This window comes from Gigantopelta aegis, chromosome 7 (genome assembly GCF_016097555.1).
Source record: "Gigantopelta aegis isolate Gae_Host chromosome 7, Gae_host_genome, whole genome shotgun sequence".
In the NCBI taxonomy this organism is placed as follows: domain Eukaryota; kingdom Metazoa; phylum Mollusca; class Gastropoda; order Neomphalida; family Peltospiridae; genus Gigantopelta; species Gigantopelta aegis.
The window spans coordinates 35,762,838-35,779,689 of NC_054705.1; the positions used below are offsets into that span (position 1 = coordinate 35,762,838).

Sequence of the window (16,852 nt, forward strand, 5' to 3'; positions counted from 1 at the left end):
GGGGGGGGGGGGGGGGATACTGGAAAGTCCTTGAATATACTGGAAAATCGATACATGTGCTGAAATATTATAGAAAACTTTTTAAAAATCTACTTTGTCCAATACCATTTGTTATTTATTCAATATATAATACTAAGAGTATGGGGAGGTGATAGAATTGATATCCAATTTTATACAAGGGTGTGCAATATGTGTAGATTTAATTATTTTAATTTTTATGTGGTGTACATCCCTTATGTACAAGTATGGTCCCAAACTGGGTATTAAATATCCATGGTAATTTGGCGAAAATAATCCTGGTAACTCCTTGAAATTTTGACAAAAAATAGTCCTTGAAAACCCTGAAATTTCATTTCACTACAAGTGTATGAACTCTGGTACTATATTAAACGTCATGGTATATTCTGTCATTCCTATGGCAAAGTGGATATAAAAGATCCCTTGCTGCTGTTAAGAAGGGGTAAACTATGTGGCAGCTAGCTGCAGGCTTAATTCTTCTCTCTCATGGGAGCGGGACATAGCCCAGTGGTAAAGCGCTCGCTTGATGTGCGATCGGTCTGGAACCGACCCCATCGGTGGGCCCATTGGGCTAGTTCTCGCTTCAGCCAGTGCACCACGGCAAGTATATCAAAGACCGTGGTATGTGTTATCCTGTCTATAGGATGATGCCTATACAAGATCCCTTGCTGCTAATTGAAAATAGTAGCCCATGAAGTGGCGACAGCGGGTTTCCTCTCTCAATATCTGTGTGGTCCTTAACCATATGCCCGACACCATAAATAAAATGGGTTGAGAGTGTCGCTAAATAAAACATTTCCTTCCTCTCTCATAATTAATTTAAAAAAATAATAATAATAATGATTAACTGGCTGTTGAGGAGACAATGTGCTTGGGTGCTGTTAAACATGCCTTTCCTTTCCTCTCCTGTTAGATCAAAACAAGCCTCCGGTGGCCAATGCTGGAGGAGACAGGGTCGTTTATCTCCCCTTGAAGTTCATCTCACTAGATGGCTCCAAGTCTGAAGATGACCGAGAGATCATCAGTTACCGGTGGACGAGAGACGAGAAAAGTCTTGCTGCTGGGGTGAGTCTGCCATTATTAAAGGCATACTGTCAAGGATTTAAATGCCTTATTTCTCTCAAAATTGATAATAAATTAAAATGATGTTAATTTTGGGAAACCAAAACTAGCTTTCACATCACCTTAACTGAACATGATGTAGTGAAATCCATGTTAAGCATCTCGGCAATTTTAGTTTTTGAATTATGGACCATTGCCGTAATTCAGTTATTTTTACAAAATATTAATAATTAATATTAATTAATTAATGGTTACGTAGATGGTTAAATTAAGTACATTTAGGGACAAATCACAAATATTTGTTTTTCAGATGATATTTTGTTAGGCCATTTAATAGGTCAGTGATCTGTGACAATATGCCTTTAAATACTGTAAGTCAGGAAATCTTAGTGAACATAAAATGAAGATTTAAAGAGATGTACAATGGACTGTTCCAACAAAACATTTATGCGATTGTTTTGTCTTGATTAACTGAAGACACAACAATGGTTACATACTATTGATTAAACCAACAGGATAGCAGACAACAATAGTTATAGTAAGGATGCACATTACCGCAATTTTCTACTAAATGTAAGTTGTTTTTATGGTGCTTAATGTCAATAATCATCAAAAACATTATTTCAGCTGATCCTACAACTTAAACTTACAGTCCAGCCTGTCTATGGTGGTCACTCACGGGACCACTGAAAAATGGCCGCCATAGGCAGGTGGCCATCATATAGAGGTAGCATAAGGTGTAACAATTAAATACCACCACCACCACCGCCGCCGCCACCACCACCACCACCAATGCACCTACATCAATTTTTATTATATAATAAAAACAAAATGTCAAAGAACACAATTTAAAATACACATTGCTGGCAATTTGGTTTTCCAATCCTCAACCGCTGTGTACCGGCCTTGGTGGTGTAGTGGTCTACAGGCTGGTAGGTACTGGGTTCGGATCCCAATCGAGGCATGGGATTTGTAATCCAGATACCGACTCCAAACCCTGAGTGAGTGCTCCGCAAGACTCAATGGGTAGGTGTAAACCACTTGCACCGACCAGTGATCCATAACTGGTTCAACAAAGACCATGGTTTGTGCTATCCTGCCTGTGGGAAGCGCAAATAAAAAATCCCTTGCTGCTAATCGGAAAGAGTAGCCCATGTAGTGGCGACAGCGGGTTTCCTCTCAAAATCTGTGTGGTCCTTAACCATATGTCTGACGCCATATAACCGTAAATAAAATGTGTTGAGTGCGTCGTTAAATAAAACATTTCTTTCATTTCTTTCTTTCAAACGCCGTGTCACTTACATCACCTCTCTTGCCGCTCAGTGTACTTACAACAATGTTGTGTCTATGCCTGAATGATTCCAGCCAGCCATTTGATGCTTTGAAATTGTCTACACCCAAATCCACAGCAAATTCTAATGCATTCTCCTTAATCAACGGACCGTTGACATTTATTCTAGCTTCAGAATTCCATCACTTTGAGTTCTACCTACTCCAAATTGTTCTGCAATTTTTCTAGCACTGAGTTTATCTTTCTCTGATTTTTTAATAACATCTATCCTCTGTTCCAATGTTAAGGGACCAGCTTACGAACTTCAGGAGGCATTTTAGAAACTAATGTCGAAAAAACCCATATGTAGCTATATTTAATAACTTCGAGAGTTGGCATGTTTAACTCCAGGTGACAATATGTCTGAACAACTGTGTTTGGTGATAAAACCGATGTTATTGGATAAGGGTAATTAGGAGTAACAGCACACATCACTAACTTCACTGATCTACCGTTTGCCGCTAAGTACCTCTAAGCAAACACTTGCTTTATGTTTTCCTAGTTTTGTTAACTTCAGTATTCAGAAGATTAAAATATTGCTCACATATCAAAGTATGTGTTTATGCACACCTATATAATAAACTTGAAGAAACAAAGTGACCGAAAGAACAAAGAAATCTGTCACTAAATTTTGCGGCCAGGTTTCCAATTGTATTTTTTGGCTGCCATAGACAGGTCCATTTACCCTTTGTGGTTAAAAAAAGTGGCCGATGGCCGCGTTCTGCAGGTGGTTGTCATATAGAGGTAAAATATGTGTAGTCATGTGACCAAGCAATAACGTCATATTGTGGGAGCGATGTCATAGTTGCTTCCCAGCAGTCTTAGCTCTGTGCATTCCTGCGAGCAGACACACTTGGCAATGTCAGAAAAAAATAACATTACAGAAGTACTTTCGCGTATAGAAAACAGGCTGGATGCTTTAAATGCATGCCAACAATCTTTAGAAGAAGTTTTTAGTAAACAATTTCACCTTGAAAACAACGTCACTGGTACGGAATCATTTCAGTGCGAACGACGTTCGCGGGAAGATGGCGGTATCACTCCGGCCCAACCAAGGGATGTCGTTGTGAACCAAGCAACGTTAACAGATTTGCAAGGTGAATTCCAATCGATTACGGATTCTTTGCAATGCATTAGATTGCCATCTGATTTAAAACTAATTTAAAACTAAACGACAGTAGATGTGGTGTAAAAGCTACTGACAGACCTCTATTTAATAACATTTGCAAGTCGGCACGCTATATGGAAACTGCGTTAAAAATTGTTGGTCAAATTGACGGTAACACCAACAATGATTTTTCATTTGACTTAGAAAGTCTGTTAGTGGTACTGAAAGCTCACGCTAAGTACTTGCAAGATGAACATGCAGCAATTATAGTTCAAGGACAGTTAGACCCGACAACTTCTCAATTTTTTCGAGTGTTACAAACCAACACAAGTATGTTTTCATCTCAATCTCTGGAACAACTACGGAACGCGGCAACCATTTCGGCCGTGGCAACACCTAGTACTAACTATAACCCATGATATCAGAGTCGTGGTCGGTATTCAAGTCGTGGTTACAGGAAGAAGTGGAAACGACGTGTTCTCACATTTTCACAATAGACAGTTTCCATTGTATTGCGGGCGCGGAACAGTTACCGGTTCGCGGGAACGTAGTCATGACGAACACTCTATCGATGAACTTCTGTAGCCTACCAGAGTTATCTCCCTCCAACTATGCCTTGTTTACAGCTGGTATCCACTCTCGTAGTACAGTAGGGTGGTGTATTCGTGGGTGTGTATTATGGGTAGGACTAAAGGCAATGTGAAATAAATATTGTTCCGTATTATTTCAGTTATTAAAGTTTATTTAACTTTTTGGTTGTGTCATTGCTTGGTCACTATGATGTAATTTTACATAAAACTGTAAATTGAGTTGGGGGAACCTGGAAGTGGCCGTCACAGACAGGTGGCTGTCGTATAGAGGTAGCCGCCAAAGCAGGTTTGACTGTATTTGTTTTTTTAGTTTCTGATATGATGACCTCAATAAAAGTTCTATGTCGCTAATATGTCACTTACTTATTTGGATTTCGCTAAATTTTAATATTGCTAATATTTTATGATTTGCAGTAGTTTGAAGGTTAGAGTGTAAAAAAAGGTCAACAAATGATCTTAGAAACTGATTTATGTGTATTTTTAATGAAATAAGTTGTGTTAAATTGTTTGTAATTATAAAAATTGTTTGTAATTTTTAAAGAATTTATAGTATAAAAATCCCAACTTTTGTATAAAATCGCTACATGTGTATGCTATGCTACGCAATTTTATCCAGTTTTTTTTACATCGCTAAATTCACACAAAAATTACAAACAATTCCTATTTATAGAGCTGGACGGTATTGAAATTCCAGGTTCGCTATCATAATTATTTTGGGTGATTTACCTCGGTATCGTTACGGTATTCAGTATTGAAACAATACCGATACCGATATCAAGTGGTATTTTAGGTATGCCTGAGTTAAGTCTCACTCGTTAATTTCATCTAAATAAAATTAAATTCCACATACAAGGCCCTCATCTCTCTCTTCCTTTCAGCTATTTTGCGTTCGTCAGATATATTGTTATTGCTTTACTAAATGGCGGATAACATTTTTCAATACTGAAATTTCGGTATTTTGAAATATGCTCGGTACAGTAAATCAGTATTGACATGATACCGATATCGAATGGTACATACGGTATACCGCCCAGCTCTACTTATTTAGTTACCTTATATAACATGTTTGTGTTACAAACTGCATGCTGAATGAAAGTTCAGGACGTAGCCCAGTGGTAAAGAACTCACCCAATGTGCGGTCAGTCTAGGATCGATCCCCATCAGTGGGCCCATTGGGCTATTTCTCATTCCGGCCAGTACATGCACCACGACTGGTATATCAAAGGCCATCGTATGTGCTATCCTGTCTGTGGGATGGTGTATATAAAAGATCCTTTGCTGCTAATGGTAAAAATGAAGCAGATTTTCTCTCTAAGAATATATGTCAGAATTACCAAATGTTTGACATCCAATAGCCAATGATTAATAAATTAATTTTGTTGTTGTTGAATGAAATGTGTTTTGTTTTGCCGTATTTCAGGATATTGTTAACGGCTCTGACCACTCAGCAGTTTTACAGCTGGTTAACATGATAACGGGGCGATACACGTTCGAATTACGGGTAATGGACGCCGAGGGGCTGAGTGCTATCGACACTGCCTCGGTCATAGTTAAAGAAGGTACGTCAGCCAACAGTATTTCTCTTAGTTTCTTCAAAGACTCCGACTTCTAGTTGATACCTGTCTATCTCATGGTCCATTCCTTGATGTGGTGAGGTAGTTTGCATGTCTCAATGACTCTAAGAGCTATGCCAGCTGGAGCATCGGCTCCTGGTAGGGTCACCCAAGCTGGACTGGTCAAAGAGTAGAGACTAGACTAATATGGACCAGATAAACAGACAGATGACGTGAGTCAAGAAAGACCACTGTCTAAGAGAAGCAAACTCCAAAATCAAAACTGGGCTGGAGAGGCTCAGAATCCTAGTAAGGAAACTCTCCTAGGAGAAGGAAAACTCCAAACTCAGACCAAATTAAGTCCACTGAAGTCACAGTACAGAAGCTGTGCATAAGCATTAGCATGGAAACCGAAATGAAATGTCTGTACATGCACCAAGCTCTATGATCATCATTATCATCAATACCTGCCATTTATCGTGCCCAATTAAGGACCGCTTAAAATGTATAAAAACAAAAAATGAACACACCCCATAAAAATTTCCTACTAGACCATACGTAAAATGATGAACCGTTACATATTGTTTAATACTGTAGCACTTGCTTGTGGTGGGATTTAGCTCAGTCGGTTGATTGCTTGCTTGAGGTGCTTGTGTCGCAAGATCAAACCACCTCAGTGGATCCATTCAACTGATTGAGTTTTTTCTCATTCCAGCCAGTGCACCACAACTGGTCAAAGGTCATGATATGTGCTTTCCTTTGTGGGAAAGTGCATATAAAAGATCCCTTGCAGCATTAGAAAAAATGTAGTAATTTTCACAGAATATACTCTGACGTAGAAATTGTCTTGAAATGCATGCAAAAGTGAATGGTGGTGTGCAACCCAACAGCTGTGTTTGTTTTTCTTTGAACAGACCCGCACGTGAAGGACTTGTTGGAGATAGTGATGAACGCTGATATCAAACACTTCACTCAGGAGAACAAGGTACAGTACATCAATAAGAATATTCTGAGCTTGACAGTTAGTTAAGGATTGTCTGTTATTTCTTTTATGGTCGGTGAGGTATAATTAATTTCTGTTACATTACAATTTTATGTCATCCTATTGTTCCAGCCATAGCAATGCAAGTTTGTTCATTTCTCGATGAACAGTGAAAAAAACTTAGTCGGGAAACATCGAATGATGTCATTTTATAGTCACTGTGATACTTTGTCTTATTGGGAGGGAGGGTGGGGCAGAGGATTTAGCTCAGTCGGTTGAGCGCTCGCCTGGGGTACTTGCATTATAAGATCAAACCACCTCGGCAGATCCATTCAACTGACTGGATTTTGTTCTCATTCCAACCAGTGCACCACAACTGGTCACAGGCTGTGGTATGTGCTATCTTGTCTGTGGGAAAGTGCATATATAAGATCCCTTGCTGCCAGTGGAGAAATGTAGCGGGTTTCCTCTGATGACCACGAATCATAATTACCATATGTCTGACATCCAATAATTATGATTAATTAATCAGTGTACTCTAGTGGTGTCGTTAAACAAAACAAACTTTGTCTCATTGAGGATTAATGTTTAAGAACCAAATAAGGTTTTCAAAATAAAATATGAACTTTTAGTATTATCGTTAGTAAGTCTGTTTCCTACTTTAGTAAAGACTGAGTCTCCAGACTTGAATTATATACATTAATATATGTTCATATCATGTTGCCATGTTAAAAGTCTCTGCCCTCTATTATATAGGAGTGCGTCGTTGAATAAAACATTTCCTTTCCTTTCTATTATATAGTGCCTAATGAAGTGTATATTTTAAATTTTGTTTTTAAGAATGGGGCCTGAGTTTGTTTTTATAAAACCTTATTATTATACATGTAAAAGAGATGTGATGTTTCAGGTTTTTATTTCATTTCAGCTTCTTTTGTGTAAAATTATTCTCATGAAAGTAGATTACATTGAATCTAAAATGCTGAAAAATTACCTTTATGTAGGTATACAGGGGTGCAGAAAGTAGTCACACGTTCGCCAAATGCAAATAAAAATTCTGACGGATGAGTTAAAAAATGCAACTACCAGTCCGACGAGCGATCTGGTTTTTTTTAAATTTTGTTTGCCACGTGATGTTGATCACTTACCAGGTGTTCTTAATGTTTTGTCAATATATCTATATATATAATATTTGAAGTGGAGACACTGTATATTATAATATTATTAATAATATATTATTCTATAGACTGGCGGACTAGTAGAAATTATTGCGGGCTAGTTAATTTTAGTTGGTTCTGGTCTGGCGAGCTAGTGAAATATGTTCCATTTCTGCACCCCTGGGTATACATGTAGTATAGAGGTTTCACCTTTTAAAAGATAATTTCAGCTTTTATTTTTACATGGGTATCACAATCCTGACCTATGAAGTCATCTTAGCTCTATGAAATCGTAAAACCATCGTAGAGTGTGACGTCACTACAGCACACTCCATAGTGACGTCATAGCTTACGATGATTTTACGATTTCGTAGGCTAAGATTGCTTCGAAATGGGCCCAGCCCCAGCAATGGACTATTAAGTATTTTTTTTCCACAACATGTTTTTTTCCGTGGAAATTTTTTTTAATTGCAGGGGTTGTGGACTGAAATCTTTAAAGGAACAGTCCTGAGTTCGCTGCAATTTTTAAGATGATATCGACTAACAGATACTTTTTAACGATTGTAATTACATATCAAATATATTTTTCTACATAAAATATTAGTGGCTGTATATTAAACGTGTTTCTGATCGTTCTAATATTTGTACTAGGTTAAATTTAATATTATTTCCTAAAATATAATTTTTTCTTACGTATGAACTTATTTGAAGACAAAATCCAGTTTGGACAAACACTGATATTCTAAACAAGAAAATATATTTAATATAATATGTAAGTTTAATCGTAGAAATATTTTATTAGTCGGAAACATCTTACAATGCTGCAAATTCAGGAATGTCCATTTAATGCCATCACAGGTGTCATAACGTTAAAGCTCGAAACCAGATCTGCATTTAATGTAGGCTCGTAGCCAGTGGGGATGTCGGGGGGGGACCGACCCCCCTACTGGTGGTCTATTTTTTCAATATGCCCCCTGACCCCCCCTAAGCAACTCAAGCACTTCGCGCCTAAATGACAACCCCCCTCTCAAAATCCTGGCTATGGGCCTGTAATAACTACATAATCATTGGTTGTACAAAATTAATGAAATTAGATTTGAGATATTTTGGAAGAAAAAAAATATTTTCAAAATGTTAATGTTTCTCTGCATAGGAGAGTTTGGTGAACACACTACAGCTGTTGCTTCACAAGTCGTCAACAGATGGCAGCACCATCGTCAACATCCGGCAGTTGACCCAGGACCCGTCTACTGGATAGTGAGTAACCAGTTTAAAAGTCGTTTGGCTCTGGATGTTTCGGACATACATATTCAGGGCTAGCTCTGGCACTTGCCAAATTCGCCAAGTGTGAATTTCAAATAGGGTTGGCAAATTTAAATTTAATTTGGCCTAATAATTTCATGAAATAAATGATATTTTTGAAGTTTAGCAAGTAATTTGGCAAAATGTTCTGCTAACCCGGAGCTAGCACTGATATTGTTTAATGCATTTCATAATAATTTGTCACTGGGTATAGAATTACAAAGAGTAAATGCATCCTGACTGAATGTTGATATTTTACAATCTAATTTTCACATGTTCACAACCCTGTTACTAAAAAAATCCTTCATATGTGTCCATGTGGGACAGGGCTATTCTACCTGAGGGTACATAATTTGTTGTCATATTATGTATCCGAGGGTGGAATAGCCCTGTTCCACATGGATACATAATGGAGGATTATTTTTCTCCAATCCAGTAGATGAAAAACAAGCATTTTGGGAAAACGTGAAAAACCTACATTTTTTATTTTTTTATCTTACAATAAAATAATCATAACCATTGAAAAGATCGTACCCAAAAATGATTTATACTAAAAGTATAAACCGAAAATGATAGTATAATTTTATTATGACAGCAGGTTTCCTTGTTTTTATGAAATATAAAAAGCATTCCTTGCATTATTTTGCCCTTTACGTGATGTCACCCAATATTAATATCAGCTCAAACAATAGAAGTCACGTGGTCATGCAAGACTGATTTATTCCGCATGGGCTGATGTCATAGAATATGCCTGTCTTGCATGGCTAGGGATGGGAGAAAATTATATCATTATGCATTTAGCGGGCAGGATGTAGCCCAGTGGTAAAGCGTGCGCTCGATGTGCGGTCAGTCTGGGATCGATCCCTGTCGGTGGGCCCATTGGGCTATTTCTCGCTCCAGCCAGTGCACCATAACTGGTATATCAAAGGCCGTGGTATGTACTACCCTGTCTTTGGGATGATGCATATAAAAGATCCCTTGCTGCTAATCAAAAAGAGTAGCCCATGAAGTGGCGACAGCGGGTTTTCTCTCAATATGTGTGGTCCTTAACCATATGTCTGACGCCATATAACCGTAAATAAAATGTGTTAAGTGTGTCCTTAAATAAAATATTTCTTTCTTTCTTTTTCTATTATGCATTTGTAAACTTGTTTCTGATTAGTTAATATTAGCTTATTATTAATTTATATTGTTAATATTTAAGATAAACCAATGAAATCACATCTTTCTTTGTCTTCAGTATCAACCTGATTATTATATCTATTCTTACTGACATCACTGCAGAGTATAATGGAATTGTTAGTGTCAATGCAAAGAAAAATATCATTTTTATTTTAATCAGTTTATTGTCTTGTCTTGACAAAGTGAAAAAGGCATAATAGAGGTACGGGTATTACTTTTTGGACAGTGGTGACGACAATGTTAACTTCTGCTTTTAGTTCCAATGTTAAGTTTTTGTGTTTAACAAACTTTTTAAGTCCTTGATCATTAAAACCTGGTTTATACATGTAGTTATATCTATGAATATTGATCGCAATGTGTATTACGAAAAAATAAAATTTGTTAATTTAAAATTATTTAAAAAAAATATATAATTAGAATACATGACATTGTACATGTGTACATGTGTATATTACCAAATATTTGATATGCAATAGATAACAGGGCTAGCTCGGTGTGAGAAAAATAATTCGCCAAGTTGTCTATTAAACTTCAAAAATTGCAGAAATCAACAGTTATTTTCTAAAAAATGTCAATTTTTACATGAAATGTTTTCGACAAATTAAAATAAAATTTGCCAACTGCTTTAAAAATTTGCAACTGGCGAATTTGTCTGGTGCCAGGGCTAGCCCTGGATAAATTAATTGATGCGCTCTTGCAGTGTTGTTAAACAAAATAAACTTTGATCTTTGATCCCCTGCATTTCAGTCTGCACATAATTGGTCTTAAATGTAATCATAATATATTACCAAATATTTGACATGAAACAGACGAATTAATCGATGTACTCTTTTGGTGGTGTTGTGAAACGAAACCAACTTTATCATTGATTCCCTGTGTTTCAGCCTGCACATAATGTTCCTGGTGAAGCTGAAGCTGAAGGAGGACGTGAGGGTGTGGACGGGCGTCGACGTGTTGAAGATTCTAAAGAAGAAACTCATCTCCGAGTCGTCCGTCGTCGACTACCCGATCATCCGGCTCGACACAGTCGGTCAGTCTCAGTCTCTTGTCTATGTTTTATTCAACACAACTTCTTGTTATCCAGTCATGAGGCAGATATTCCTGTCTTTTAACTTCTTTTGCTGTCCACCTCCATATCCCAGTCCTCGTCTGTGCTATAGAGGTTTCAGTTTATCATTTTGGCTTTTATTGTCTCGCTTTTTACGAAGTAAAAAGGCGAGATATAGTATTATGTTTCCAAAGATGACGGCAACTCCTCCTGTCTTTCAAGTTCTTTAATTTGCTGTCCATCTCCACATCCCGGGCCTTGTCTTTCCTAGTTGAGGGCTGGGATGTAGCTTAGTGATAGCATGCTCATCTGAACTGTGTGGGGTCGTAGGATCGATCACCCTCAATGGACGTGTTTTATTTCATAATCTCGAGCATCACTACTCGTACTTCAGAAGCATATTTTGTCCTGTCTTTGAAAGTGCACTGTACCCCCTTCTGTGTCTCTGTCTCTGTCTCTCTCTCTCTCTCTCTCTCTCTCTCTCTCTCTCTCTCTCTCTCTCTCTCTCTCTCTCTCTCTCTCTCTCTCTCTCTCTCTCTAATTATTTTTAGATGGGGAATGATTGTCATTTTGTCATTTAACATAATATGCTTTTTTTAAAGTACAGGTAGTAAGAATATTCAGGTGGGCAATGAAAATTTAGTAACCATGGTATTACTGTAATATGATTTCAGTTTGTCAGAACAACTGTTCGGGACATGGACACTGTGATCACCGGTCTAAGCTGTGTGTGTGTGAAGCGTTTTGGATGCAGAACTTCGTCAAGGCATTATTCTTCCAGAAAGAGAGCAACTGTGGTCAGTAGTATAACTTACACCAGTCTGTATGAGTACCAGTAATTTCCGTCCCCAAATTAGTTTGCCCCAAAGATTGTATGCCCACAGTTTTTGTTTGTTATGGTTGTACATGTGTGATAGAGGTTGAACTGGAGGTTATGTTTGTACATGTGTGATAGAGGTTGAACTGGAGGTTGTTGTGTTTGTACATGTGTGATAGAGGTTGAACTGGAGGTTGTTGTGTTTGTACATGTGTGATAGAGGTTGAACTGGAGGTTATGTTTGTACATTTGTGATAGAGGTTGAACTGGAGGTTGTTATGTTTGTACATGTGTGATAGAGGTTGAACTGGAGGTTGTTGTGTTTCTACATGTGTGATAGAGGTTGAACTGGAGGTTGTTGTGTTTGTACATGTGTGATAGAAGTTGAACTGGAGGTTGTTATGTTTGTACATGTGTGATAGAGGTTGAACTGGAGGTTGTTGTGTTTCTACATGTGTCATAGAGGTTGAACTGGAGGTTGTTATGTTTGTACATGTGTGATAGAGGTTGAACTGGAGGTTGTTTTGTTTGTACATGTGTGATAGAGGTTGAACTGGAGGTTGTTATGTTTGTACATGTGTGATAGAGGTTGAACTGGAGGTTGTTATGTTTGTACATGTGTGATAGAGGTTGAACTGGAGGTTATGTTTGTACATGTGTGATAGAGGTTGAACTGGAGGTTGTTATGTTTGTACATGTGTGATAGAGGTTGAACTGGAGGTTGTTATGTTAGTACATGTGTGATAGAGGTTGAACTGGAGGTTATGTTTGTACATGTGTGATAGAGGTTGAACTGGAGGTTATGTTTGTACATTTGTGATAGAGGTTGAACTGGAGGTTGTTGTGTTTCTACATGTGTGATAGAGGTTAAACTGGAAGTTGTTATGTTTGTACATGTGTGATAGAGGTTGAACTGGAGGTTGTTGTGTTTGTACATGTGTGATAGAAGTTGAACTGGAGGTTGTTATGTTTGTACATGTGTGATAGAGGTTGAACTGGAGGTTGTTGTGTTTCTACATGTGTCATAGAGGTTGAACTGGAGGTTGTTATGTTTGTACATGTGTGATAGAGGTTGAACTGGAGGTTGTTTTGTTTGTACATGTGTGATAGAGGTTGAACTGAAGGTTGTTATGTTTGTACATGTGTGATAGAGGTTGAACTGGAGGTTGTTATGTTTGTACATGTGTGATAGAGGTTGAACTGGAGGTTATGTTTGTACATGTGTGATAGAGGTTGAACTGGAGGTTGTTATGTTTGTACATGTGTGATAGAGGTTGAACTGGAGGTTGTTATGTTTGTACATGTGTGATAGAGGTTGAACTGGAGGTTATGTTTGTACATGTGTGATAGAGGTTGAACTGGAGGTTGTTATGTTTGTACATGTGTGATAGAGGTTGAACTGGAGGTTGTTATGTTTGTACATGTGTGATAGAGGTTGAACTGGAGGTTATGTTTGTACATGTGTGATAGAGGTTAAACTGGAAGTTGTTATGTTTGTACATGTGTGATAGAGGTTAAACTGGAGGTTGTTGTGTTTGTACATGTGTCATAGAGGTTGAACTGGAGGTTGTGTTTGTACATGTGTGATAGAGGTTGAACTGGAGGTTGTTGTGTTTGTACATGTGTGATAGAGGTTAAACTGGAGGTTGTTGTGTTTGTACATGTGTCATAGAGGTTGAACTGGAGGTTGTGTTTGTACATGTGTGATAGAGGTTGAACTGGAGGTTGTTATGTTTGTACATGTGTCATAGAGGTTGAACTGGAGGTTGTTGTGTTTGTACATGTGTGATAGAGGTTGAACTGGAGGTTGTTGTGTTTGTACATGTGTGATAGAGGTTGAACTGGAGGTTGTTGTGTTTGTACATGTGTGATAGATGTTGAACTGGAGGTTGTGGTGTTTGTACATGTGTGATAGAGGTTGAACTGGAGGTGAGAGATAGACCAGTTTGTGATACATTGGAAAGCAGGAAAATTGGTAGCCATTGCTCAACCCCCATTGCAACACGGCACCAGTGGTTTGACTATTATGCCATCAAGACTGGCATTACATGTGAAAAAACTCAAAATGTTTTCTTTTTTTGTCCAAATATAACCAATAAACATAAAGAGTTATGTCCCTTTGTTGTATGCACCATGACAATCTCTTGATGAAGGACAATTTTATTTTACAAGGAACATAACCTTGATACAATATTATATTATAACATTTTATAGTTTTTGCCACAAAGCTATATTTTGCATATTCATGTTGGGCTAAAATAGAATGTGTGTAGGTTTGGCTAATATAGAATGTATTTAGGTTGCATGGGCTGATTTGGCATTATATAGGTTGAGTGGGTGGGACGACCGTAGCCCAGTATAAATGCACTCGTAGAATACACAATCAGTCTAGGATCGATCCCATTGGAGTGCCCATTGGTCTATTTCTTGTGCCAGCCAGTGCTCCACAAATGGTGTGACAAAAGGCTATGGTATGTCTGTCTTGTCTGTGGGATGCTTCGTATAAAAGATCCCTTGCTGTTAATTGGAAAGAATAGCTCCTTGCATGGCGACAGCTTCTTTTTACTCTCATTATCTATGTCGTCCTTAACGGTATATTCAGTGCCATTTGACCATAATTAAAATGTCTTGAATACGTCAGTAAATACAGATAAATCATTCCTTTCTTCTGTGTAGGTTGGGTTAAGATGGAAGTTATGTAAGTTGGATTAAAATAATTATGATGCACGTATACGTGTGCTCCCAATTTTGGATTTGGTTATTGTGGGCATTGCATTTGGCCTACAATAATATTTAGTTATTTTGTGAATAATATTTTCTATTTTCTGTAATTTAATTATCTTTCTTTTGTTTTTTTAGATTGGAGTATTCTTTATGTTGTGATTGTCTGCTTTGTTGCCATAGTAACGATCGCTGGTGCAGTGTGGGGCATCATCTGCTGTCTACGATCTAAGAGGTTAGTACATCAGAACTAAAATAGTTTCTAGTGACACATTCTTGTGATTACGTTGCCACAGATAACATTAAAATATAAAAGTTTTATTGATAATACATGTACTTTCAAGTAGAAGGAATTTAGGAAATTATTATTTTATAAAATGTTAGTTTTCTTTTAACTAAAATAATAAAAAATGTATAAATAAAAAATGTATAAATAAATTGCTTGTGTATTTTGACAGAGATAGCATAAAACTATTTATAAATGTTTAATTGATGATACTTTCAAGTAGAAGAAAGTTGAGAAATTATGATTTAATGAAATGGTTGTTTTCATTTAACATGAAATTAAAATAACAGAAATTGTATTACTAAAATGCTTGTGATCACTCTGTCAAAGATAACATAAATGTATAACAGTTTAAATGGTGATATTTTCAAGTAGAAGGAATTAATGTTTTTTTTTTTTTTTTTTTTTTTTTTAAAGCAATAATAAATAAATTGGTTGTATCCTTTTAACATGAAATTAAAATAATAACATTTGTATAAATTTAATGCTTGTAATCACATTACCAAATCAACATAAAAGTGAAACTGCTGTTGAGTTGTTCTTGTTGTATGTATTGGAAAACCAGTTACCTGCAACTGATTTTTAGTTGGCACAACAGCATTTGACTCGACCATCGTATAATGTGAATGGGTCGTGGCTCATGACGTGACGCAACCATTCAGTTGAGTGGCGTCGTCTAATGTGATCTAGGCATTAAGAAGTTAACACAACAGAACTGTCCGTCTGCTCACAATATATAAGGCTTAGGGTGTTCCAAATTGATTACATGGGGGAGCAGAAGACATCGTAATTATTATTTTAAGAGAAGTGACTTTGTCTGATTGTTCCATCTGTTTGTTTTTAAAAAAAATTAGTTTGTGACTATTCAAGTGTAATTGCCAAAACTATATTAATTACAATGGAACAGCCAAATCATCCAATCTCCATCAGAGAGACAAAAACCATAATTAAGAGAAAGTTCCGATGCACCCGCGCTACAACCAAGGATCCAATTCATCATCTGGAGAGATACCAAGAGACAACCATTTTCAGGCTAAGAAGCGGTCACTGCCATCTCAGATCCCATATGTACCGCCTGAAACTGGCAGACACTGATGAATGTCCGTGTCAAACAGGACCACAGTCCCCAGAGCACATGCTGCAATTCTGCCCCCTCTACAATGAAGCCAGGATAAAGCACTGGCTGAACGGACCAACACTGGCTGTCAAGCTTTGGAGTTCTAAAGAAGACTTGACAGAGACAGCGTTTTTTATTACCACAACCGGACTCCAAATCTAAAGCATGATCAACTATAGTTTGAACGCAGAAGAAGATATTAATTAATTAGTGATATTTTCCAATGAAGGAAGAAATTATAATTACTACAGGCATTCTGTCCTTTTGATATAAAATTAAAATAATACAAACTGTGTAAATATAATGCACCGATCAGTACTTTTATTTTGTTGAGCAATTTAGTAAGCAAGCTGCTATGTAACTGTGCCTTTAAATATGTAAAAAGAAAAACAATTCTAATTTTGTTTGTTTTGTGTTTCCAGATGTAGGTTAAAGAGTCGGAAGAGACACCGGTATTCCTTGTTAAGAGAGGAATCGGATGACGAAGACAAACATAAATTAGAGCTGATGCCAAAAGGTAATCGAGATCACCGAGCTTGTGGCACTCGCTGTTTAACTGGTAAATCGACCTCCAATGAGAAG

General features: G+C 37.3%; 1 protein-coding gene across 1 annotated transcript in view; it reads left to right on the forward strand.

The window, feature by feature from the left end:
• Window positions 1–16,852, forward strand: part of LOC121377784 (dyslexia-associated protein KIAA0319-like protein) — a 103,870-nt gene that overhangs the window by 82,327 nt on the left and 4,691 nt on the right. Inside the window, exons 17-24 of the mRNA XM_041505872.1 lie at window positions 932–1,083; window positions 5,529–5,667; window positions 6,576–6,646; window positions 8,951–9,054; window positions 11,166–11,311; window positions 12,004–12,126; window positions 15,006–15,102; window positions 16,693–16,787. Of these exons, the coding sequence (XP_041361806.1) occupies window positions 932–1,083; window positions 5,529–5,667; window positions 6,576–6,646; window positions 8,951–9,054; window positions 11,166–11,311; window positions 12,004–12,126; window positions 15,006–15,102; window positions 16,693–16,787 (927 nt within the window). The remainder of the gene's footprint in view (window positions 1–931; window positions 1,084–5,528; window positions 5,668–6,575; window positions 6,647–8,950; window positions 9,055–11,165; window positions 11,312–12,003; window positions 12,127–15,005; window positions 15,103–16,692; window positions 16,788–16,852) is intronic.